Source organism: Nelusetta ayraudi, unplaced genomic scaffold (genome assembly GCF_046127955.1).
Source record: "Nelusetta ayraudi isolate G7.1 ecotype Tasmania unplaced genomic scaffold, CSIRO-AGI_Nayr_v1 ptg000006l, whole genome shotgun sequence".
In the NCBI taxonomy this organism is placed as follows: Eukaryota; Metazoa; Chordata; class Actinopteri; order Tetraodontiformes; family Monacanthidae; genus Nelusetta; species Nelusetta ayraudi.
This window is the reverse complement of record NW_027466056.1, coordinates 559236-584352: the sequence shown is the minus strand read 5'-3', so window position 1 is coordinate 584352 and position 25117 is coordinate 559236. Positions and strand designations below refer to the sequence as shown.

At 45.1% G+C, this 25117-nt stretch overlaps 2 protein-coding genes across 2 annotated transcripts; one reads left to right on the top strand and one right to left on the bottom strand.

Moving 5' to 3' along the window:
- Positions 1–1988: 1988 nt before the first annotated feature.
- On the bottom strand, positions 1989–14896 carry LOC142879650 (vasorin-like). The gene is made up of 2 exons (XM_076013033.1): positions 14793–14896; positions 1989–5842 (listed from the first exon to the last, which is right to left on the bottom strand). The coding sequence occupies exon 2, from the start codon at positions 5816–5818 to the stop codon at positions 3698–3700; it is 2121 nt and encodes a 706-aa protein (XP_075869148.1). The 5' UTR covers positions 5819–5842; positions 14793–14896; the 3' UTR covers positions 1989–3697.
- Positions 14897–18765: 3869 nt separating this feature from the next.
- Positions 18766–25117, top strand: cbx6a (chromobox homolog 6a). The gene is made up of 5 exons (XM_076012451.1): positions 18766–18945; positions 21196–21239; positions 21418–21483; positions 22438–22504; positions 23858–25117. Exons 1-5 carry the CDS (start codon positions 18877–18879, stop codon positions 25115–25117), a joined length of 1506 nt encoding a protein of 501 aa, XP_075868566.1. The 5' UTR covers positions 18766–18876.

Genomic DNA, 25117 nt, shown 5'->3' with positions numbered 1-25117 from the left:
TTGACTTGCACCCCCTGATGTTCTCTGTGTTGTTCTTGTACCTGGACTCACTGAATCCAATGCATGTTGATTGATTACGCCTCCATAAATTACAACAGGCAGAAGTTCACTTTGTCATCCTGAACATTTCTCAGACCAAAGAATATTTTTAGAGGACTGTTTTTGCATCTGTGTGTGTGTGTGTGTGTGTGTGTGTGTGTGTGTGTGTAAGTGGGTCAGGGGCTTCCCATTGGTTCTTGGCTAAACACAAGCAGATGTGACTGTTGCCCTTCGCTGCAGTTCATCTCTTTCTCGCCTGGCGTCTAACTCGCCTTTTTAGGTAAACATTCAACTTGCACTCGTGCACCACTTGTGACTTTATTCACTCACTCGCTGTTTCCTACTTTGAACACACGATGATTTCAGTCACCTACCTCGTGCAGCGTGGTGTCACGTCACCCCCCCATGCAAAAGCACTTTACAGTTCAACACAGCCTCACAACGTTGGATTTTCATGACAGACTTGACCGTCAGTCACCACTTTTTTTTTTTTTTTTTCCTAGATAAACATCTTTGGTCTGTTGAGGAGCGTGGCTGCAGACAGACACTGAGGACATCAAATAAATGAGCAAGATGTATGTGTGTCAGTATGCAGCAGAGAAAAACACCTTCAATAACTCTAAAAAGGTGGCTGTTTGGAAGAACTCAAACATGAAGCATGTTTGAGTTATTTGACACTTTTATTGTTTCCTCCACAATTCCATGTGCATCCATCCGTAGTTCAGATGCCTTCAGTGAGGAAGTGCAAACGTCAAGAGTCCTGAGAATGAAAGAACACAGGTGGAGTCCAAACTGCTGACTGCTACTGCAATGCTTGAAGCGAACATTAATGAATGAAGAGGGTTGTGTTGTGTCCTTTATCTCTCTGCTTTCTTGGCTTTCTGTGGTATACGGTGCAGATCTGCGCACGTTCATGTTGTCCACCTCTCACGTCAGACGTGCAGAAAGTGCTGCCCTGCCGGTTCTCAATCCATCCCGCTCTCCTCCTCCAACAATAACACGGCCGAGCTTTTGACTCATTCCTTCCCGCCTTCTCTCGCTGCGTCCCCACCTTTCGGGATTTTCCCTCATCCCCCTCTTTGGCTCCGGAGGCCCCACTGGTTCCTGTGGGCCTCCAGACTCCAATCTCCTCACCAACACCTCAGCTTCCATCGTTGCTCTTAACTGCCCTTCAACAGTTTGGGCTCACTGACTCAACTCCAATCCGAGCCGCTTCATGAAATGACCGACCGGATGCTGTAGAGAATGAATTACTAAGAACGCATTATGGGATGGCTCGATGATGTTTATTATGTCTTCATTACTCATAGCTTCGGTTGTTCTTTTCTAAAGACAAGGTTTTCTTTCACCCAAATGAATGGGCCACCATCTTGGACTCTGGGGCTGTGTCTCAATTCAGGGTCTGCATCCTTGGAGAGAAGCGTCCTCCGTCTGAAGGATGCGTCCTTCCCAAGGACCCGGCCCAGAAGGACCGACGCAAACCCCGCCTCCCTGGAAGTGACGTTTTCATAGCATCAAGCTAACCATTGGTTCGCCGAAATTGAATTTTCAGCCAAAATTTCAATACTTAAATTTATATGCTGTGTCTTTGCCAGTAGATGGCGCTAATTTCAGCTGACTTCCCAGGATGCCAGGATGCTTTGCAGCAGCACGCAAAGCATCCTGGGATACAGAAGGAGGTGAAGGATAGTAGCGCTGCAGCCTCGGAATCGGCTAAAAGTAGGGCGCATTTGGAGCGTCCTTCGGACTTTTGGGAATTGGGAGGAGCCTTCGCCTTCGCGCAGTGCTGTGACGCAACTTCCTTTCAGACCCTGACTTGAGACGTAGCCTGGGGCCCCGGTTTAACGAAGCAGGAGCTCGCTAACAACATTAGCACCACCGAGAAGAGAAAGAAATCCCTCCCTCCCCAAGAGTATTGTTTATTTTTCTCAGCCATGAAAAACCACAAACAACTGCACCTTTTACATTGCGATACTATTTTATTTTATACTGTACGTGCTTCATGATAAACGACTATATGGTTTGTTAAATGTAACTTGAATTACAATAGAGGGATTGAGAACACATCCTTAAACTGTCTGGCATGTTTTCATTTTGGCTGATCAAATGTTCTGTTGATAAAATGAAGTTGCGGTTGAATGGATTCCTGCTGTGCAGCTGTAGAGGGCGCATAATAATGATTGTCCCAAAGGTTTACACATCATTCATAATCACTGTATTATGTTCAACTCACATGTCTTCAATGTCTGCCCATTTCAATGAACATTATGCACGAAGGGGTGAATATGATAAGCAACGCCACAGATAAACGAGCACCCAGACATTGAAGTGACGCTCACATGAACCTCTGGAGCTTCCTTTCGTTGGCACACGTAAAGTTTATTTGAAGGAGGCGTTGCAGAACTTAAGGTTTAAAAAAACAAAACATGAAAACATTTTTAGCGTTGACGAAGAAAAGAGTCTCTCACATTTGTCTTTTACATTCATGAAGCCAGTTCCTCAGACACATTTTTGCTGAACTTTCTACGAAAACCTAAAAACGACGACAAACAACAACAATGACAAAAAAACATTTTAAAAAGTGCAGGCTTGTAAGCAGAAGTCCTTGTAACACTCAACAGATAACAACATTTTGAGGTCTTGGAAAATTCCGATTATACTTTAGAATCCATGGTGACCTATGAAACCTACTCAACCTACTCAATATTTTGGCTCTGAACAGCAATAACACTGAATGAACATCAATAATATTCAGAATATTGAAAAAAAAAAAAAAAAAAAAAAAAAACACGGTAGAAGAAATTAGCTGCTACGCTCAGCCGAAATAAAATCTCAACAAAGAAATGTTTAGTTCAAACTAATTTTTTTTTTTTTTTTTCAAACGGCTCTACTTTCAGGTCACTTATTTTTCACAGCAATTTATCTCCCGCGGTGCCTTTATAAGGAATCATCTCCACAGCAAAATGAGGTTCAGGAAGCTGGTCATCAATGACTTGTCCAACCAGCAACCGTTGTTCCCGTGGTGGTTCATTGGAAGACGGTGTCATGGGAAATAAACCTCTCTCTTCTGTGTCCTTCAGAGTCTCGTGGAAAGCCGCGGTAATGCAGTCACACACAACTCTGTCTTGTAAGCAGGGATGTAGGAAGGAGGTTGACGCTGGGGGAGGGTCTGATTTCATACGACTGCATTTCCTTTCTATCCAGTTTGTTAGTCCCAATATTTAAGCGGTTATTCCCTGGAGCAGCCCACTCAAATCCAGCAAAAGGATTGTAGCTCTTTCAAATGATTTCTTCAACATACACAAAGGAATTATTAAAAAAAATATATATATATAATAAGATTCTTGGATTACAACTATGTGAATACAAAAAAAGGCACTTCTCTTTTGAGTCTGCTAAGACACTTCTACCATATTGCACTTAGTTTAATTAATCACATGGTTAGGTTTGACCACTGAATTACCCTGGCAGAGCTTCCACAGTCACATGCCACATTTCAGCCATGTTAATTTAGCCTTAAATTATTCAAGCTGCACTTACAGCCTAAAGTGTCACCATATCATCGTCACTTTTTAAAAATTGAATTTGCCGAAAATGCTCAAATGGGAACAGGAGCAATACCGTTAAACGAGTCCAACTGGAGTTTGACGTTCCTGCTCTAGAAATATGAGGGACTTGAGGACGTCAGATTGTTATTCGACGGACAGGGACCTTGCGTTGAGGATACATCGTGCTTCAAATTTCCATTTTGTTTCAAGTGCGGCTGTGTCTGAGGAGCGTCGTTCTGATCAGTCCCTGCTTGATTGTGCGGCACGCTGCTATTCACCACACTCTCTAGACAGGCCTTTGGCTCTTCTTGTTCCAAGGGGCCGAGATGAGCTGGACACATCTCCAGTTCAACTCCTTCCTTCGCCTGCCTCCGCTTTCTCACGCAGACGATTGCCCCAGCCACCAAAGCCAAACCCAACACAAATGTCAAGGCGGCTATGGCAGGGATGAGAGTGTAGGTCATTAGGGTTAGGGTCTTCACTCTGGTCTCAGGCGATGTCAGTGAAACCACCGCAGTGTGTGCCTCTGTGCATGACCCTGCTTCTGTGGACATGTTGGACCTATAATGAGTCCTTTCCCCGAGGGGACTGGCACAGACTGAGTAGGTACAATTTGGTCTCAAACCACGCAAAGTGTACTCAGGGTAAGACGCTGGTACACTCAAAATGATGGGTCGACGGTCAGGTCCCGAGAGGTTTCGGTAGGTCAACCTGATGCCACGGAGATGTGGTCTGGTCTTAATGAAACGGTGCAAGTCAAGAAGGATGGACGTCGAGGTCACCTGCCTGGAGCTGATAGCGTCAGGCTGATTGGGTATTGCAGGCGCAACTAAAGACACTTCTGTCACTAAATGTTTTGGTTGTTCTGGAACCTCATTTTCACAGTAGAGGCCAGAGGTTCCAATGGGACAAATACAAGTGAGTAGACCCAGTGGGTCGAAATGGCAAGTCCCTCCATTTAAGCAGATGTTTGCCGGACAGATGTGTGGTTGCAGTTTTCTGCTGGTGGAACTTGAAGAGACTGGAGATTCTGGAAGTGAGTGGTACGGTGTTTTCAAGGAAACAGTTTCCTCACTGGGAGGAGATGGAGATGGAGGAAATGCATTGGTATGGGGGGTTTCTGGAGAGGGGGTGGTCAACTGGGAGACAGGAGTACTTCCAGCCAGGGGAGCAGTCAGCAAGGTTGTGGAAGGTGGACAATCAAAATCTTTGTGCTCCAATGCAGAGAGTTTCTTCCCAGCGTTAACGAGAGGAAAGTGACATCGAGTTTCCTCGGGCCTCCAGAGGTTCACGCCCTCCTCTTTCAGCCAGACTGGGAACCAGGCTAATGGACACATACAGTTGAATGGGTTCTCAGCCGCTGTCAGGTGTGTCAGCCGAGGGAAAATCTGGAAGAAACTCGACGGAAAACCTTGTAGATTAAGTCCACTGAGATCAAGCTCTTGAAGTCCTGTCAGTTTTTGGAAGTCCTCCACCCTGAGCTCACCCAATGGGTTGCCAGCCAGGCTGAGCTTGATCAGTCCTTTGATGGAGTCCTGTTTCAGGGCCTGAGGAATCTCAGCTAACTGGTTCATGGAGAGGTCCAAGTCATGGAGATTCTTTAAAGAGATTATGAGAGCCTCGTTGACTGTCGTGAGCCCCAGAGAGGCCACTTTGAGAGCCTCCAGGTGAGGTGTCTGCAGGTCTGAGACTCCCAGAGTTGGTATGTTGTTGTAGCTAAGGTCTATCAGCAAAAGCTTTGGGAAGTGAATGTAGGGCAGAGAGCCAAGCTGGTTCCCCTGGAGTTTCAGTTCAAGAAGCATATCTAAACCTTTGAAAGCTTCCAAATGAATGCTCTGAATTCTGTTGGCATAGAGGTACAGCCTCTCCAACTGCACCAGCCCAGAGAAACTACCCTTCTGTATATGCGTAATCTGATTCGAGGACACGTCCAAATTTTTCAATTTTGACAGTGTCCCAAACACTCCTTCTGGAATCTCTGTTAGCTCATTCTGACTTAGATCTAACAATATCAGCGTGCCCAAGCCCTTGAAGTCGTTATGGGATAAAATCTCAATTCCATTGAGAAATACGTAGAGCTTCTTAGTGGTGGCAGTGACACTTGGTACGGTTCTGGAATGCCGGTGAATGCAGAAAATGGAGTCTTCGCCTGGACAGGAGCAGTCTGCTGGGCAGTCTGAGGATAGCACCAGAGCAGGTGAGAGGAAGAAGATTGGGATGTAGAGCAGCATGGTGGCATCGGTTTTCTTCTGACTCTGGAACACAAGACAGAAAAAAAAATCAATCAGCAACAACAATAATAATAGTTAAAAAAAAAAAAAAAGAAGCCTGCTCATGTGACCCAGACAACGGGTGTGACAGACATCCTTTGACAGACTCCTGGCTTTTAAAGGGAATGGGAGTTGACACTGTGATTGGTTCGCTGCTTGTTACAATAATAATAATAATAATAATAATAATAATAATAATAATGATAATAATAAACTTTATTTGTATAGCACTGCTCATACACAACATGTGCAACCCACAGTGCTTAACAAAATAAAACAAAACAAAACAAAACAAAACAAAGAATATTAATAATAAGAACAACAATCATAATAGTAACAATGAGAAAAAAAAAAGAAAAAAAAACTCCAATGCCCCTCCCCCCACCCCATACGGACCCACCCCCATATTCACACAGACATTAGATAAAATGGCTTGGCACTGAAGAATCGGATGAGGAAAGGCCACTAAGGGGAGCCGTCCACACAAGGGGGCACCATGGCCTGCAGCGCCCCTGTGGGCAGACCAGGCGTAGCTCCCAGCGTGGAGGGCCCCCCATGAGGAAACACTGGCACTAAATGTTATGCGTGGAACACACCTGTGGTTCATGAGGAGACTAAAGACAACCACTTTGAACCATGCGCCTGGCACATTGACCATTTCTGCGGCGTTCAAATAGCAAAAGTGGATTTGGACCTCGGACCATGCACTGTAGATCCTTCAAATAGAATTTGAATAGAACCGGGACCGCTAGAACCTGCGGTGTCTCTGCTTTCCCGGGTCGTTGAATTGATTTGGGTTCCTCCGTGATCCCACTGGACACAGTTGTTGGTGTTTTTCCTTGTTGTTGTGGTTTTCGACGCCGCTGTTTTGATTGCCTGCGTCTGGTTGTTAGAGGAAAGTTTAACGTGAGCGGAGTCGAGCGACTGTGCGTTGTGTGATTATGCAACATGTGCGTATTCATACCAGGCAGAAGTGGCTTGGACGTGAAAACGCTGCGATAAAAAGAGGCCAAATAATCAACTTGAATGACACATTGTCACTGAAGAATGCAGCGCATGGCGATAAAAGAGTGACTGGACCTCAGACACAAGACAGACTATACAGTCAGGCCACATACTGGCAGTGCACATTCAATATGCTACGCAAAACAGCTAGCTCACTGTATCATTCATTCTGCTATCATTCAACGCTCACGCATTCCATTTAGTCCTCAGAGAAGCAGCATGAACAACACATCTGGACTCTGTTAGCGGCAGCGCATCGTAGCTACGCTTCACAGCTAGACAGAAAGGCCCACGTAGACCTTTGTCTTTCCGTGTGATACGAGAACAGCAGGGAGAGAGAGACAGGGAGGGCGGGAGAGTATTAAAAAGACTCGCATCATAAATGGGGAGAAGCACAATGAGGCGGAGAAAGAACCAAATCAATCCACTCTTATTTACAAAGCGCTAAATCTCAGCCAGAGGCGTCTGGAAGCGCTGGCGTACAGTCACAGGCAGCTGCTAACTGAACATCATAAATCAACTCAGTCACAGCTTCTGTGTAGCATCACCCGCACAAACTCAAAGTGCACCAGAAAAGGCAGCTAACTGAAGTGCAGTCAATTAACACTGAATTTTTGAACAAGTGAACATGATGGGATGACATCCAGTCATGACAACCTGGAAAAAGTCCAACTACATGATGAATACTTCAACTACAGATGGATCAAAGTGAAAAAGAGACTGTTTGTTTGTCACAGTGTGCTGAGGGCTGTCTTGTCTTGTCTTGGCTTTTTTTTTTCTAGTCATGTTTTTTCCTCTTTTATTTTGAAAAAAAGAAACTAACTCTGCTCTCTTGCCCTTCCTCAGATTGTCTGCACCTGCTCCCCATCACCCTCCATGTGCTTCAATACTCTGCGGCTCCCTTGTCTCCTGCCACAGTGTCTTTGTCCGTAGGTCAGTCCAGCCGAGTCTGTCCTCAGCCCATGTCCACAGTCAAGTCAATCAATTTAAAAACAAATATAAGCAAATGAGTTGGGATAAATACAGGGAAGAGAGCATATGAAGTTTAAAGTTATCATTCGGGCGTTTATGTATTTATGTATGTAATATGTCTATATATATATATATATATATATATGTGTGTGTGTGTGTGTGTGTGTGTATATATATATCTTAACTGGTATACTTAGAATGTTAAAAATGCATGCATAATTATAGATGTTTATATTGCACATATTAATTAACATATCATATATATATATATATATATATATATATATATATATACATTATTTATAAATAGCTCATCATACTTGGAATAGTGTGGCAGTAACCATAAACTTTGGTTTTGGTGCACTTTCATTTTCATTTTTATTTTTTCCATTTCTTCCATTTTTTGTTTGTTTTTATGTTATTATAATTTCTTTCTTGAGCCCGGCAATGACACGCAGCTAAAGGGCGTTGGGAACAGGGGTAGGTTTGGAGAAGTCCAGTTCTTCTTCCTACTCCTTTCGTGCATATTTAAGTCGTGGGCATTTGTTGTTGTTGTTTTTTTTCTTTGAGTATTAGGCTTACATATTTTTATTATTGTATCTTTCTATTTACTTTGTCCTTCTTTTTATGCTCGAATAAAGAATTAAATAAAAAATAAATAAAACAGTGATCGCTGCACGCACAGTAAGCCTGTCATCATTTCTCTTTATAGCTGCTCTGTTTTCCTCATTAGAGAGATTTTGATTTTGTGATGAAGATGTCATAGTTTTTCTTAGATCCTCTGTGTTTCGGTGTGAGTTGTTTTGTTTTGGGTAATTATCTGCTTTCTTTTCCTTAGCTTCAGATCGTTTTCCTCCTCCTGAAGTGTTTTTTTCTTTTTTTTTTGTTTGTTATTCTTTTCCGACCATTGCGAGTCTCGAGCTCTCCTCTGAGATCCAGGAAGGGGAGTCTTAGAATTTTCATGGCCAACTGATTTGTCACTCTGTTCAGAGGTCATTGGCGAATCCAATGGCGGTCCTGCTGAGTCCTGCCTTGAGCGTTGCTCCAATGAAAAGTCTGCCAGTTATTTTGCAGTGCCTCTTTTACTGTTCACCATTCTCAACCTACTGTAGCAATGCAGCATTATCCCGTTTCCTCTCCCCCACTTACATTAGGCAGCAGCAGCAGCAGCAGCAGCAGTCAGCTGACTGGGCTCCTGTCTGTCAGTACTGACGCCTGAGGTCGTCTCAAACCCCTCACAAACCTCCACCTCCGACCTCACTCTCAGGTGTAGAGAGGACAAGCAGACGTGTTGAGCGGACGCAGAGTGTTTGCAGTTGTTGTTCTGTAACTTCCCGGGCTGCGAGGGTGGCGGCGTGGCGCTGCGGGACCGGACCGGACCAGGCTGAATCCACAAACATTCTTCTGCCAGCTCCACGGAGCAGGATTTCAATAGGATTCCTGAACACGCTTGACCCCAAAACCGGCGTTTCTCAACTGGTGGGTCACGACCCAAAAGTGGGTCATGGAGCTGTCTTGTCGTCGGGATTCGGTCATTTCAAGACGTGATAGAAAGCGCGCTGCATTTTGTTGGGTTAAATCTGAGTGCGGTGGAATAATTCTGGCTCGTGACTTTAAGGGGGGGGGCGCGGGGGGGAGTGCCCTGAGACTCCACCAGTTGAGAAGCGCTGGTCTAGAATAAACAGTGTGGACGGTGATGAGGATTACGCTGGCCAGTGTTTTCACAGGGTGTTCATGGGGAAACCAAACAAAGGCCCGAGGCTGTGATCCTGCAGTAGGAATCTCCAACATTGCCCTCTCACAAACTCTCTGATGTGTGCAGGGCGATCCTGGAGAGAATTTGACTGGGAAAAAGAAAAGAAAAAAAAAAAAAACGCACTATGTTGGCGGAATAGTGGAAAAATAGGTGACGCCACACGACTCTGGGGATTAATAAAGGATTCTGGGAGATTGTTAAGAGAGAAGCTGATATTATTCTGAAAGTGGACGTCCCATTGGAAGCAGCGTTGTTTTTGTTGCCATACCTAAAGATCAATAGCACTGAGATGAGGAATATTTACTGAGAATTCTTCTATCGATTGCAAAGACAATGATGTCAGTGAAGTGGAGGACCGCTGAAGCACTGCATGTGTGTCAGTGGAGGCAGAGACTGAGGAGTGTTGACAGGATGGAAAGAACCACTGCAACTCTGCGGGTGACTGTGTGGACATTTCTGTGAGGAGATGGACTCAGGTTTCACAACAATGTGAATGTTGGATGAAGGTTTGGAGGAGCAGCAGCGATGATGTGCTGGAGCCTTTTTCTTTTCTTTTTCCTGACTGTGGTGAATCTACCGCCGCTGTACCTGCACCTCATTGGCCCTCTTTTGTTTGGGTTGTTTGTCTGTCGGTTCTACGTACTTATTTTTTTTTTATTTATTTTATTTCTGGCTTGGGTTTGTCGTGTGTGTGTGTTTTTTTTGTTTTGTTTTTATGTCTGAAACTGTTGTGAACTGTTTTGTAAAATTAATGAAATTCAGAAAGAAAAAGTAAAAAAAATTTTTTACTCCATCGTCCTCTCGCTCTCTCTAGTAAAAACATTATTTTGGCCAAATTAACACAGACAAAAAAAACAACCTGGTTTCTTTGTCCAGGCAAAAATAATAAATACAGCCAAAATAATGTAGACAGACATCAGGAAAAGCAACATAAATATTTAAATTGATGAAGTTGTGTTGTTCTGATGTGTGCCTTCATTATTTTTTGGCTGAATTCAACCATTTTCATTCTCATATTCACATTTTATACTTTGACTGGGAAGTGAGCTCGTCTCTACAGTTAAGCTGGACACCAACTTTACGGCTGGATTTACATGGCAACGAGCATGGCGATTAATCACAGTGATTAATCACCGTGATTAATCGTATCTGCGGTCACTCTTCAGATGCTCCAGTAGCAACAGCTGCTGTTAAGGGGGACCAGAATTTAATCATAGTCATGCTGTGTTTCCCATGCATTCACTCAATCGTCCAAGCCAAGCACACACATTGTCACCTTCCTCAAATTGACTGATCTATTTTTGGACTCAACTCAACTCATTCATTCTCACCATGTGCATAGCAGACACTTGATCCACATGGAGTCTGCTCCCACAGCTACGCCCACTGACCCTCATTCTTCCAACAAAAGCATGTTGAAACATGTTTTTCAACAGTGTCCTTTAATAACCAGGAGGAAGCAGCGACTCACTCACTCACTCGTTCACTCACTCACTCCAAAAAGATGAAAATCCATCACACGCAGGGAGCGGCGGTAGTGCTGCACTTGGTGAAATACACGCTGCATGTGCAGCAAACCAGCTAAGAAGCTTCACTATAACTGAAGTAATGCTATTGCTTGTTAACGTTAGCCATCTTCCACACCCGCTTCCTCCTGCTCTGCAGGGCTCTGCAGGGCTCTGCAGGGCTCTGCCGGAGCCTCTGCCAGCTGTCACAGGGTGAAGGCAGGGTGACACCCTGGGCCAGTGGACACTTCATCGCAGGGCCACATGGAGACACACAATCACACACACACACACACACACACCTTCGGACCAAGTCAGACTTCCCAATACGCCTCACATGCATGTTTTTGGCGTGTGGGAGGAAGCAGGAGAACCTGGCAGGAAGCCAGCAGAAGACTGGGAGAACTCCACACAGGAAGGCCGAACAGGCCCGGGTTCCCGGGTTCCTAGGTTCCCGGGTTCCCGGGTTTCTGGGTTCCCGGGTTCCTGGGTTCCCGGGTTGCTGGGTCCGTTCTGCCTCTGTGTTCTGTTCTGCGTAGGCGTGGCAGGATTTCCAGGAGAGTAGAGTAGGGTTCCCTCTCTGGGGAGCACGTTGAATGGTTTGCAGGCTAGAACCGTTCTTCGTTCTAAAAGCCGTGTTTAGGTTGAGGTCGGATCTGGGAAGTAAATCAGACTTCTGCACGTTTCAAGACGGAGGGGGAAACTGGAACTCAGTGACTGTGGAAGTCTTCTCTGCTACACACACACACACACACACACACACACACACACACACACACACACACACGCACACACACACACACACACACACAGATTGGGTTTGTTTGACAGTTTTGTGGTTTCAGTTAAGTGCATGTTTGTGTCTTTAAGGCAGCATAAATACCATGTATCAACTACAGGTATATGCACTCAATAATTCCCAGTTTACAGTTCATAAAAATGTCTCGTAGTGCTGTTGAAACGGAAAGAATCGCACACTCTGACATTTGATACGTCACTGGGATGGTTTGGCACCGCAGAGGGGGAGACGATGGTAGTTTCAACATGCTTTTCCTTTACCGCCTAACAAATACAGAGTGGCAGCGAGGTGACAGAAATACAGAACCTGCCCCACAGTCACTGCTATGCCTGGCAAACCGTCCGCTCAACGCTTCGGAAACGTCTGGGAGAACTAAAGGGAAATTTGATGCAATATGCATTCGAAGGCCGGTGGGTTGCGAGGATGAAGACGACATTCAGGGCATCAGAAATTCTTTCTTGGAAACTAATTCTGTCTAAATGTACCTGGTCTGGTGGTAAGACACGAGTGCTGATGCATGTTAACTGAACGGTGCACACACACTGTCAACCCAGACTGGAGAACCAAACTACTCAGACTAGAACTGCTCCCTACCCCCCTCTAGACACACACACACACACACACACACACCTCCTCATGCAATCTTTTTTTCATTCTTTCCAACTTTCTCCACTGCAGACAGATACTGAAGACATCACATAAATGACATTACGCAGCAAAGAACAACACGTGCAATGACTCTGAACATGCTTTTTCTGCTATTTTGAAGAACTGAATTATATAAATTGTGTATTATAAATAACATAAATTGAATTATAAAACGTGTCAGAGTTATTTCACGCTTTTATCGTTTCCTGCATAATTCTGTGCGTGTTCAAACGTCGTTTTGGATGCCTTCAGTGAGAAAGTGCAACGTCAACAGTCGTGAGAATGTTAAGAAAAGACATTCAGTTCATCGGGTGTACTGCTGTCAAAAGTATCGATTTTTGTTGTTTTTTTTTATACTGAAAATGCAAAACAATACGATACGACTTCTCCAAAATCTGAAATCCAGTATCGTCACAACACTAATAGCGTTTGTCCAAACTTTTGACTGGTAATATATATATCTATATATAGATATATACGTATATATATCTATATATAGATATACTGTATATATGTATTGGATTTGTCACAGTACAGATCTGCTGCTCTTGCTTGCTTTCTACTGCGCACTGTCCATTACAAAAGAATTCTTTCTGCCCCCGTAGAGAAATTATAGGAGCAGCAGCAGCAGCAGCAAAACTAGATGGAAAACAGACCGAAGTGAAACTTTGTCCAGAGGGGAGGAGGAGGGGTTGCGTTACAGACTCCCCCCCCCCTGCGGTGGTACAATGTCACATCTGCACGTCAAACAGAGCAGCGGGAAAAAGAACTGACGTGAAACGTAAACAAACATCACTGGCGGGGAGACAGAAAGTTTTCACTGCGAGTCGCTGAGGAAATTAAAGTGAAATTCAAACCGTCAGAAGAAGAGCAACGCCGCCTCCTAACTTCCTGCATGGCGTCATCAAGTTGTGTTGCGCTGTGAGTTGAGTCATGGAGGTTGGACCTTGCCGGCCCGTGGGATTAATCCAAGATGGGAAGAGAGAGGAAGCGGGGTTTGAGCCTTCACCCTCCAAGGTCTGTGCTCACACAACCCTTCATTAAAGCTGCTTCAGCACCAAGTCAGGGAAGTTTGCTTCGCTCTCGCCCACTTTCTAAACTGGCTTGGCTTTCCCCATGGCATCGGTTTTGGGCTTTTTGTTTGTTTGTTTGTGTTTTTTACTCCATGCTTGATTGCTGATTTTAATGAGTGCCTCAGAAATGTCTGGGAGAAGAAAACAGAAAGCACTGCAATTACGCATTTGAGCACGAAGAAGAATCTCAAAAAAAAAAATAAAGAAATCCTGTTGCAGCCAAGAGCAAAGGCAGAAAGAATTCCATCTGGGGCACTGAATGTGTCTGGACTGGTGGGATGAGGCCGGCGCTTCTGGCAGCCTGAGTGTGTGTGTGTGTGTGTGTGTGTGTGTGTGTGTGTGTGTGTGTGTGTGTGTGTGTGTGTGTGTGTGTGTGCAGGGTGGGTTTTCTCTGTTTTTCCATTTTTAAACAGTTGTAAAGTATTTTGTGTTGCATTTCAGTTGTACGTCAAGTGCTTTATAACCATTCACAAGTGACGGAGAGAGAGAGAGAGTGAGAGAGAGAGAGAGAGAGAGAGAGAGAGAGAGAGAGAGAGAGAGAGAGAGAGAGAGACTGCAGGAAGAACCAGGTGAGGAAACATCATCCTAGGGGGGGGATCTTCCGGGCACTGGGGGGGCTCAGCAGCCCTGAAGCTCCCATCCAAGAGTCGCCCCTGCTCACCGTCACAAAGAGGGAAAAGTAACTTTGCTCACTGGGATTCGCAGCCTCCACACGCAGGATTTAAGCCTCAACCTCCGCGTGAGCAACCAAGGAAAATCCCGGCGGAGGCTCTGAGAGCGGGCAGCCTCAGTCAGTACACACACACACACACACACACACACACACACACACACACACACACACACACACACACACACACACACACCAGCCAAGCTCGGGGTTTGGAGCGAACGCAGCCGAGAGAACTGAAATCCCGCTTTGGGTTGCCAGGTCTGCGAGCCATGCACGCGCCGGTCACCGGCAGCAGAATTGCGAGGATACCGGCGGAGAAGTCACCGAACCCGGAACCCGGAGGAGACCAAACCCGGTCAACTAATGAATGCAGCAATGCAAAGTAAAGTTGACGCGCATCTCAACGCTGCTTTCTGGGGAAACGTGATTTTGAAGTTATAACCCCCCCATGAACAGTGACTGAGTATTTACAATGCAGCCACAGAGGTGCAGAGACCTACCTACCTTGGCCAAATGGAAAATGTCGCCTCCGAAGAAACTTTACATCCAGTGTTTGGCTCGTGACTCGGTGGGTGAAAAAGCCTTCAACCTCGCAGCGCAAAGGTTCCGCTCCACTGCGCGTCGGTCGCACTGGCGCAGTGCGTTCGCCCCCGCTCCGCCTCACAGTCGCTCACCAGGGAGGGACCGCCGACCAACCATTGGAGCACCGTTGCTCCTCTGCTCTTTTCGCTTTAGATTTTTCGCCCAATAGAAACTGGTCGGTGTGAAGGAAGCGAACGCCTCAATGTGCTGACATTTAGTCCCACCAAACCTCTTTGTATTGTTCAAAAAAAAAAAAAAAAAAAGAAAGAAAGAAAAAAGATGTGAACTCCTTTTATATACAGGTGCTACCCAGAAAGTTAGAATCTCCTGAAAAGGTTGTTGTATTTCTGCAATTCAACTTAAAAGGTGAATGTGACATATTATATAAAGGAATAATATGCAAATCAATATATTTCAAGTTTTTATTTGTTTGCATTTTGCTGATCAGGTCTTGCAGCTTCAAAAAAAAAAACAACCTCAAATTTTATAATAATTTTCTGAGTTTGTGGGTTTGTGGTTTTAATAAGCTGAAAATCTTAATCAGCAAAGTTACAACAAGGAACTGCTTGAGATGTCAATTTGCGTGGAATGGCTCAATAAAATGTGTTGCTTCCATCTTTGGTGTTAAATTGCCAAAATAAAACAACTTTTACTTGATATTCTCATTTTTCGGGTAGTGCCTGTATTTCAGTGACATTCGAGGTGAAAACACTTCAACTCTGAACTCTTAGCTTTCAAAGGACATAAACTATTGCCGTGACTCTGGTCTTGACTCTTCCTCTTCCTCTTCCTCTTCCTCCTTGATGCTGGTGGATGCTTTTATCCAGGACAGCATAGAGCTGCTTCCCTGGGCTTCCTGCTGAAGCTTCTTTTTCTTTCTAATCTACTGACCCTGAAATGCAAGATGCTGATGCTCCAGTTAGTAAAAGAAAACAAGAGAGCAAGAGTGTGAGACTGCTTGGTGACATCACAGCAAGGCAAAAGGCTGCTTTTCTGCAGGCATTGAGTAATGAGTGTTTGTCGTTTAGCGCTAAATGGTTACTTTGATGATTATTATTTCTGTATTTATTTTGTTCATAGATTGTTCTTTTTTTTGTTGTTTAAATTGTGTTGTTATTGTTAGGTCCCTTTTGTTGATTTATTTTCCAGAAATGTAGGTAAATATTTGTAATAGATGTAGTATTTTATTACTGTTGAAGGAAGAGGAATGTTGTGGGACCCCTGGGTGCGGGGAAAAGGGGATTGTAAGTGATCTTGTCATTATGGGCCACATGAAGTGCACTGCACTTCCAAATAAAACAAACTCAACAAAAACAAACAAACAAAAAAAAACTTTCAAATGGCCAACTGGTGCTATGGCACCACCTAGTGTCTGTCTGGGCGCAGTACTGATGACGGGTGTATTTTTTTTTTTTCCATAACGATTAAAACTGTGATCATTTCTATGGAACTGATCTGAGGGCAGTTCACTCTGCAACCCTCACTCTTATTTGCACTTGTTGTCAATCTGTCAGCCACCGCTAGATGGCACTCTCCCCTTCACTCTCTATCAGCTCCATGGTCTAGTCAGAGTTGCTGCTGCTGCTGCTGCATCATCAGGACCAACTGATCCTTCCTCAACATCTGGAGTGAGAAGAAAAGACAGCAGGAGTTACGACTTGCACTCACAGTCCTTGAATGCATCATCACAGAACTGTCCGCTGTTTATGGAGACCATGGATTCACTGCTGAGAATAGAACCAGACTCTCAGTCACATCTGGACATTTCAACTCACCGGACAATGTGACAGTCATGTGACCAGGGAGTGATGAAGATGAACGGATCAATCATTTCTGCCTATACTGAGAGAAGAGACAGCTTGGCAGCAGATGTTGAGTGAGTGAGGACCACTGGCTCCGGCTGTCAGCAGGACTCTGGACTTCCCGCGGACATCAACATGTCCAGTCGTGACCGCAGCAAAGCCACGTGATTGGCCGACTGCCACCGTCCTCCTCTCACAGTTTTCCCGAGGGAGAGTTTTACTGGGAATACTGCACCTTTGCTGTGTCATTAACTGGGTTGAACCATCATCCACTGGTTCCCAACCAGCACTGACCTCAGAGTGTCCAGTTTATGTTCTCTGCTGTTGATAAGATCCCTCAGCTGCTTCACTCCTGAATCTTGCACCTGCTGGGAGAGGTTGGACTTCAAAGCTGAGAGCAGCCACTCACAGCCGACCTCTGACAACCTGCAGCCACTCAATCGGAATAACGGAGAGTGAACTGCACAGTCACAGGACTACCGGTGGGCAGCTGTTGACTTCGACTGGGGATGTTGTCCAGCGGTGGAAGGAATTCTTTTAGGATCTCCTTAATCCTGCCGTCACGTCTTCTCCTGAGGGAGCAGAGCACTCAGGGAAAGGACTCGTCCATTGCCCAAGCCGAAGTCACCGAGGCGGTCGCAAAGCTCCTGGGGGGCAGGGCTCCAGCTCCAGGGGCGGAGGAGATCCACCAAGAACACCTCTGGTCTCTGGACGTGCAGGGACTGTCGTGGCTGACATGTCTCTGGAACATGGCTTGGTTGGCGGCCAGGGACAGCACCTCAGGGTGGTGGTTCCTCCAGAGGGTGGGCTCTAATCATAGGGGATCCCACTCCTCACTCAGCCTCCCTGGTCAAGTCCACTCCAGGGTGCTGGAGAGGAGGAAGACTGGGGTCACTCAGTCAAACAGAGATGATTTGCACCCAGAGGAGCACAGTTCGCTTGACTGCATTCTCTCTCTCTCTCACTCTCTCTCTCTCTCTCTCTCTCTCTCTCTCTCTGTCTCTCTCGCTCTTTAACTATTTACAACACACACTTTCCTATCCAGAAAAAAACAACAGGACACAAAAAAAAACAACTCAATAAAACTGTTGAACACACAATAACCCTCCAACTCATACAAACGATGCAACACACACACACACTCATTTGCACTTTATGCGTCGCACTTTCTCATTTCACTTTATTGTTTCCCTTTTGTGTCGTCATTGTTGGTTTTTCGGTAGTTGGTGCACCGGAATTTCATTTTTAAATGTTTACTGTGAAGTGAATGTTTTTAAATGACAAATAAAAAGTCTAAGTCTAACATTTACGAAAGCACAATCACTCAATCAATCAATCAATCGATCAATAGGACAAACTAGCTCAACTTCCACATCTTTACATCTGTTCATACAATACAAAACGCAATCATTGTAAACTCAAATACACCTATTTTATGATATGTTAATTTCCCTGAGGGAGTCATCCCAAAGGGATCAATAAAGTCTCTATCTATCTATCTATTAAATAAAATAGACAAATCAGAGCGTAAAACAGAAGAGGCCAAGTCGTCTTGTTTTTTTAGTTTTTTATTTTATTTTATTTAATAAACTTAATACTTGTATTATTCCCTCCCACCCCCTGCATAGTTTGAAATTGATTCAATTTACTCCTATTGTTGTTTAATGCGTTTCATTCTCCAGTGTCTTTCACGTTTCCAGGACGACAGAAAAAAGGGGGCTGACCCAGACCACGTGACGCACAGCTCTCTCTCTCTCTCTGATTTAGACCTATTTTGCTCAACTTTATTCTCTACATTTTTTATTTTTCTCTATTAATTAGCGCTTGTATTAATTACCCCAGACTACCACCATGATACAGCCAATATGTATATATATATATATATATATATATATATATATATATATATATATATATATATATATATATATATATATATATATATATATATATATATATATATATATATATATATATATATATATATATTGTTAACGTGGGAATGTCACACAGCTACCCCCCCCCCCCCCCCCCCCCACCCCTTCAGACCCCCTCTATGCGCGTGTGTTGTCGGCCACCAGTGCGCGCGCGCACGCACGCACGCACACACAGACAGACAGACAGACAGCAGCAGCAGCAGCAGCAGCAAGACGGCTGGCGTCTGGAGAAAGAAAGAAAAACACGAGTGTTCGGGGCCATCAACGATGGAGCTGTCGGCGGTGGGAGATCGCGTGTTCGCCGCGGAGGCCATCCTCAAGCGTCGCATTCGAAAGGTGGGACTGCAGGGGGGAGCCGCCGACCGCCGCTTTCCCGCGTCTTTTCACTTCACCCGCAGAAGTGTCGGCGTTGCGGTTCTGCGCAGCGCCGTTTCCGTGCGCGCGAGCTGTCGTTTTGCGCCGCTCGTCTTTACCCCCCTCCCGCTCCCCCTCCTCTCCCCTCCTCACTACAGAGGCCTCACAGTTAGGCGCTACTCAACTTGTCCGAGTTCACATTGAGATTAGCGTGGAGTCAGTTGAAGGCCTGGCTGGCTCTGTAAAGAAGCCACAGAGCCCCGCACAAACAAAGGTGGCCGGCCGGATGGCGGTGAGGGCGCCTCGATGAAATGGAGAGGCCAGGTTCTCTTTGGCTGCTAACGGTAGCTAAAGGCTAGCAAGGTCCGGCGCTACCTTGCACGTCGAGAGGGTTGCTCGCGTGAAACATTTGAAGGGAAACCAACACGTACGAATTTGTCTGTATGCACCTTCACGGAACTCTTGATCAGCCCTAAAACTGTCTTCTATACCGGAAAGTATACCATAGATTAGCAGGCCGTCGGTCACTGTCAATGATTTGCTACAAGTCAGTGGTTGCAGGTTGGCGACATGTTTTCATAAGCTGTTGCCAAAACGTTTTTTTTTTTTTTTTTTTTTAATAGTCAAGGGGATGCCTCACAAAGGCCCTCTTGGTTCACAGGAATGATGATGAACCTCATGCAATGCATTTCCATTTTTGTTTAACGTCCGAGCCTTGACGACGTTTTATTTTGAAAAGCTAAAAAAAACAAAAAACAAAAAAAAACACCTAAACGACCGGATTCTCTCGTTACGGCCGTCCGTGACTCAGTCCAGAAGAGGCGATTCTTGGATGGGAGCTTCAGGAAGACTCTCCCCGACTCACTCCTTTAAGATGAAAGGATGTGATTCACCGTAAATACATGGACCAAACCCAAAAAAGAGGAGTGCACTTCGTAAAGACGGCACTCATTACAATATATTTTATTATGTTTATTTATTGTTATTCATAGTATTATCATTCTTACTCTTATATATGATGATGTTTGCTCACCTGCTTCTTCATGCACTCTCTCTCTCTCTCTCTGTCTCTCTACCATTTGCCAGTGGTGGCGGTTTCCATTTTAATTATATGAATATATTATTCATATGATAATGAAATCTATGAATATATTTTACGTTGACTCGTTCTTGGACATTATTTGAGCTTGTCGGAGACGATTTAAAAGTGTAAAACAGTAACTTTTCAACACAACTTTTGGGGGTGCAGAGTTTAATTTTGGCGGTGCTTGAGGAACCCCAAAATAGTGCCAGTCAGGTCGCCCATGACTTGTCTCAGTCACGTGATACTGTACATTACTGCTAAAGTTAAAGCCACAAGCTGGCAAAATGATTAAAATCAAAAACATCTTCCAAGGAAATTCTAAGGAAGCCTGGTGGGAACAATCCAGCCCACCTGACAGTGCGTTTCATAATCAGGCTGAACGCTCACGTCTTCATATCAGCCAACCCAGAAGAAGATGTATGAAGTATCCAAGGTTTGGGTGCGAAGGCCACCGTAGTTCAGGGGGAAGCTCGGGAGTGTGACAGACGCTGCAGTCTAAAATGGAACCACTTGATGTTGCTGTTTCTTCTTCAGAACCTCTCCCAATGTTACTGACTGGACCTCTAAAGGCCGGTCTGTGAACGCGCGGTCAGACATTAAGCCGGTCTGTGGTGCAAAAACAGGTTGGAGACCCCCTGCCTGACTGCACTACGACTCAGCCTCGAATGCTGTTAAATGACTCGCACACAAGGAGTCGCTGTCTCTGAAGGGTCCGAGTCCCCCGGGTCAGTGTCTTCCAGAGGTGTAGCTAGCCACAGCAGGTGTTAAAACCAGGAAGTGGTTCTGTTTGCTACCCTCACCCCTACCTGGCCTGGTCAATTATTTTTCCGTTTTTGTAACATATTTAACCAGATTTCTGCCCCCCCTAATTGAATTTTGAAATCGAAAATGGAGTTTTCAGAGAAAAAAAATCCGGATTTTATTTTTGACCAAAATCGCCCAGCCCTACTACAACCCAACTCTCAAAGAGGGTCATTGTATTTAAAATGTGACAGTGACACACACACACACACACACACCTCCATTTCTGAGTAGATAAATCAGATGCTCCTGCAAATTCCTCCATATTTCTATGAATGTAAACTTTGCAAGCAGCTGTTGTTGTTGTTGTTGTTGTTTATTATCCACCGTCTCTCACACTGCTGCAGGGACAACTTGAATACCTGGTGAAATGGAAAGGATGGGCAATGAAGTAAGTACGACCTGAGTAAAACTATCATTCACCTTAGAGACTTGTCAGTTACCTGCTTTTTTTTTGTTGTTGCTATGTTTGATTTTAAATTTAACAACAAGTTGTGAATATAACATTTTCAATGTCGTACACAGTTTGTTTTTCTTTGCTTTAACTTTCTTGCCTTACCTTTCTATAGGCACAGCACATGGGAGCCAGAGGAGAATATTTTGGATGACAGGCTGATACTGGGCTTTGAGCGAAAGTGAGTAACCCTGGAGTCTACACGTCCACCATGTGCAAAGCATTAGTCCGCTTTAGCACAGTGGCTTCGACCCTCTCATTGTTTACTCTGCTTCATACATCGAGTCCCAACTGGAAATGTCGAGTGTTTTTTTTTCCCTTGTTCTTGTTTGACTTCCGTCCATCAAATTTCAGCTTGTTCTTTTTTTTTTTTTTTTTTTTTAATAGTTTTTAACTAATATCTATATTTTACCAACGCTTTGCATTGTAGTGTCTTCATGTTCTTCCTTTACTTTTCTCTTTGCCTGATTTTCATTGAGCTGCTCGGTGTATTGCCAGGCCAGTAGATATTTACAATAGTACCAAATGGACACCGCAACAAAATGACTTGAAAATTGAAGCTGATGGAATCTAAAACTGGAAGCGGAGGAGCTGCTTCTTTGTAATGATTTCTCTACACGTGTGTCTATGCACAGGAAGTACCCCAAAAATGAGAATCTCAAGTAAAGGTTGTTTTATTTTGGCAATTTAACATCAAAAATGAAAGCAACACATTTTATTGAGCCATTCCACGCAAATTGACGTCTCAAGCAGTTCCTTGTTGTAACTTTGCTGATTAAGATTTTCATAAAGATTTGACCTTATGTAACATTCTAATGTTCTGAGTTTTTTTTTTAAGCTGCAAGACCTGATCAGCAAAATGCAAAGAATTAAAAACTTGAAATATATTGATTTGCATATTATTTGTTTATATAATATGTCACATTCACCTTTTAAGTTGAATTGCAGAAATACAGCAACCTTTTCAGAATATTCTAATGTTCTGTACTGTATGTGCCTGACTGCTCTACCTTCAGTCGTGGCTGCGTTACCTTTTTCTCTCCATATCACAATTAGTGCTGAAGTTTTCTTTTCTTTTTGGAATGTCTGAATTTGGAGTTCTGTGTCACTTAATTTTTTTATTTGACCGTTTCAGGGAAAGAGAGAGGGAGATGCACGGGCCCAAGAAACGAGGACCAAAACCCAAAAATCTGGCCGCCAAGGTAGCGTTGTTTGACCCTCGTCTAACACTGATACTGGTACTGCTACACATGACAGTTTAGGTGTGTGTGTGTGTGTGTGTGTGTGTGTGTGTGTGTGTGTGTGTGTGTGTGTGTGTGTGTGTGTGTGTGTGTGTGTGTGTGTGTGTGTGCTCATAAATAAAGATAGACAGATGGATATAATCAAAGTTTACAATATAATTGGTCTTGCATTTGCATATCAAATATACAAATCAAAATGTTATACAATAAAAAGTTATACAATATATTTACAAATATAACATTAAAACTGATAAATAGGAAAATAAAGGGAAAACGTGGTCATCACAGGTTAACTCAAGGTCAATCATATTTGGGTGTGATGCCAGGTGGGGGGTAGAGGGGGTGGGGGGTGTGGCCCTGGGAAACATGTTTGTGTGGTTGTTGTTGTTGGTTTTCGACAAATCAAACGGTGCAAGAAATAAAGTTTCATCGACTGGAACGTTTCCCTCCCTCCAGATCTGGGATCTGTCAATCCAACAACAAGTCACTCTGTGATGAATAGTGGTTGTGTTACTTCAGAAGTTTTGACTTGCTTCTCTTTAAACTGGCATCGCTACCCAGCGATCACGCCATATAATTAATGTTATGATGAGTATAGTGCGTGCGTGTCTACCTGAATGTGTGTGAGGCGTTGGGGAGTCGCACGCGGAAGCAGGGGTGCACGTAACTCTACCAGTGATGATGTTTGGCGTTTATCCCTCGCTAAACTCTTCAGTGCAATCCTCAAAGGACCGTGGTAGTCGGTCTTTGACGGGTCCATCGGGGCGGAGAGGCGAGCACGTGACCGACAACATCTGGATTAGTTTTTTTTTTTTGGTTTTCCTTCCTTTTCATTATTATTATTATTATTATTATTATTATTATTATTATTATTATTATTATTATTATCGTTATTATCATTATTATTATCATTATTATTATTATTGTTATTATCATTATCATTATCATTATTATTATTATTATCATTATCATTATCATTATTATTATTATTATTATTGTTATTATCATTATCATTATTATTATTATTATTATTATTATTATTATTATTAGTATTATTATTACTATGTTGTAGATGGTAATGGCTTCTTTCTGTTTCGGCTTATGAGAGGCAAGGAGGAAAAACATTACAGAAGCCAGCCATGCGTGCACCCCTGTTTACACGCAGAGTTTGAACTGGATTGACCTTGCAGTTTTTCTCAGTGGCTCAACCATGAGAATGACAGACCTTTGAAAAGAAGACGTTGAAGAAAGACGTAGACGCACGTCCAAATCATTTTGTTTGTTTTTTTGTTTTGTTTTTTCCATTCCTTCAAGGGTCACACACAGAAAGTGGGGTCCAATAGCCGAGCCTCAACCTCCCGCCAGACTGCGTCGCGCTCCTCCTCCTCCTCCTCCTCCAACAATACCGGCAGGGCCGTCCCGTCCCCGTCCACCTCGCAGCACAGCTCGCCATTTACCACTGCCTCGCCTTCAACGGTTGCGCCCTCTCCGAAGCTCAACTCTCTCGCGGCCACCCACAAGTTGAAAAAAGATATTCACCGCTGCCATCGGATGTCCCGGCGTCCTCTGCCTCGCTCGGATCCGACGGCAAACGGCTTCTCCAGCCCCGGAGGGTTACCCCCCCGCCCGCACGCCTCCCCCTTCTCCGAGACGGTCCGCATCCTCAACCGTCGGGTCAAACCCCGGGAAGTCAAGAGAGGCCGGATCATCCTCAATCTGAAGGTGATCGACAAGGCGGGCCAGGGCGGGGGGGCGGCCCCCGGTAGCCGAAACGCCGCTGCTGGACGCCACAACATCCCCTCCCGCAACCGCATCATCGGGAAGAAAGGGGAGGCTCCCTACAGGCCCTTCCAGCCGCCGCCAAAGATGCTGGGCTTCCCGATGTATGGGAAGCCATTCGGACTCCAGTGTGGAGGCCAGTTGCCCTTCCACGCCCAAGCAAGATCGTGGACCGTTCCAGCCGCTAAGGACGCCCGCTCCACCTCGGCCCGATACCGGACGCCTCCGTCGCCTTCCAGCACCAGCAGCTCCGAAGAAAAATCCCCCCGCAACGCTTCGGCCGCTCAGTCCCAGCCGTCCACGCGGGGGCTGAGTCCCAAATCGAGAGCTCCCCGCCCGGAGACTCAGAAGTGCCAAAGCGCCAGGGGGGCGTGGCCGACTCTGTCCCCAGACGCGGACTTTGTGGCCTTGGCGTCGTCCTTCCTGCCCTCGTCTCCGCCCTCTTCCTTAGACGGGGAAAGGGAGGAGTCCATCCTCGGTCGTTCCGGCCCCTCGGAAGAGTGTAGGCACAGTCCCCGTCTGCGCAGGGCCAAGCGCCAGCTGCCCGTCGGCCCCAGGGAACTGAGCTCTTCCCCGGCAGAGCCCAAAGGGGCGCCGGCCGAGGGCGACCCCAACTGGCACCCTGAGATGGCACCGGGCTGCAAGGACGTGGTGGTGACGGACGTCACCACCAACCTCGTCACGGTCACCATCAAAGAGTTCCCCTCCCCTGCGTCGCCATCTGCGAACCCAGAAGAGGCCTCCGGCAGTCCCTCCGACGCCGCCCCGGAACACCCTTCCGTACCCAAGTCGTAG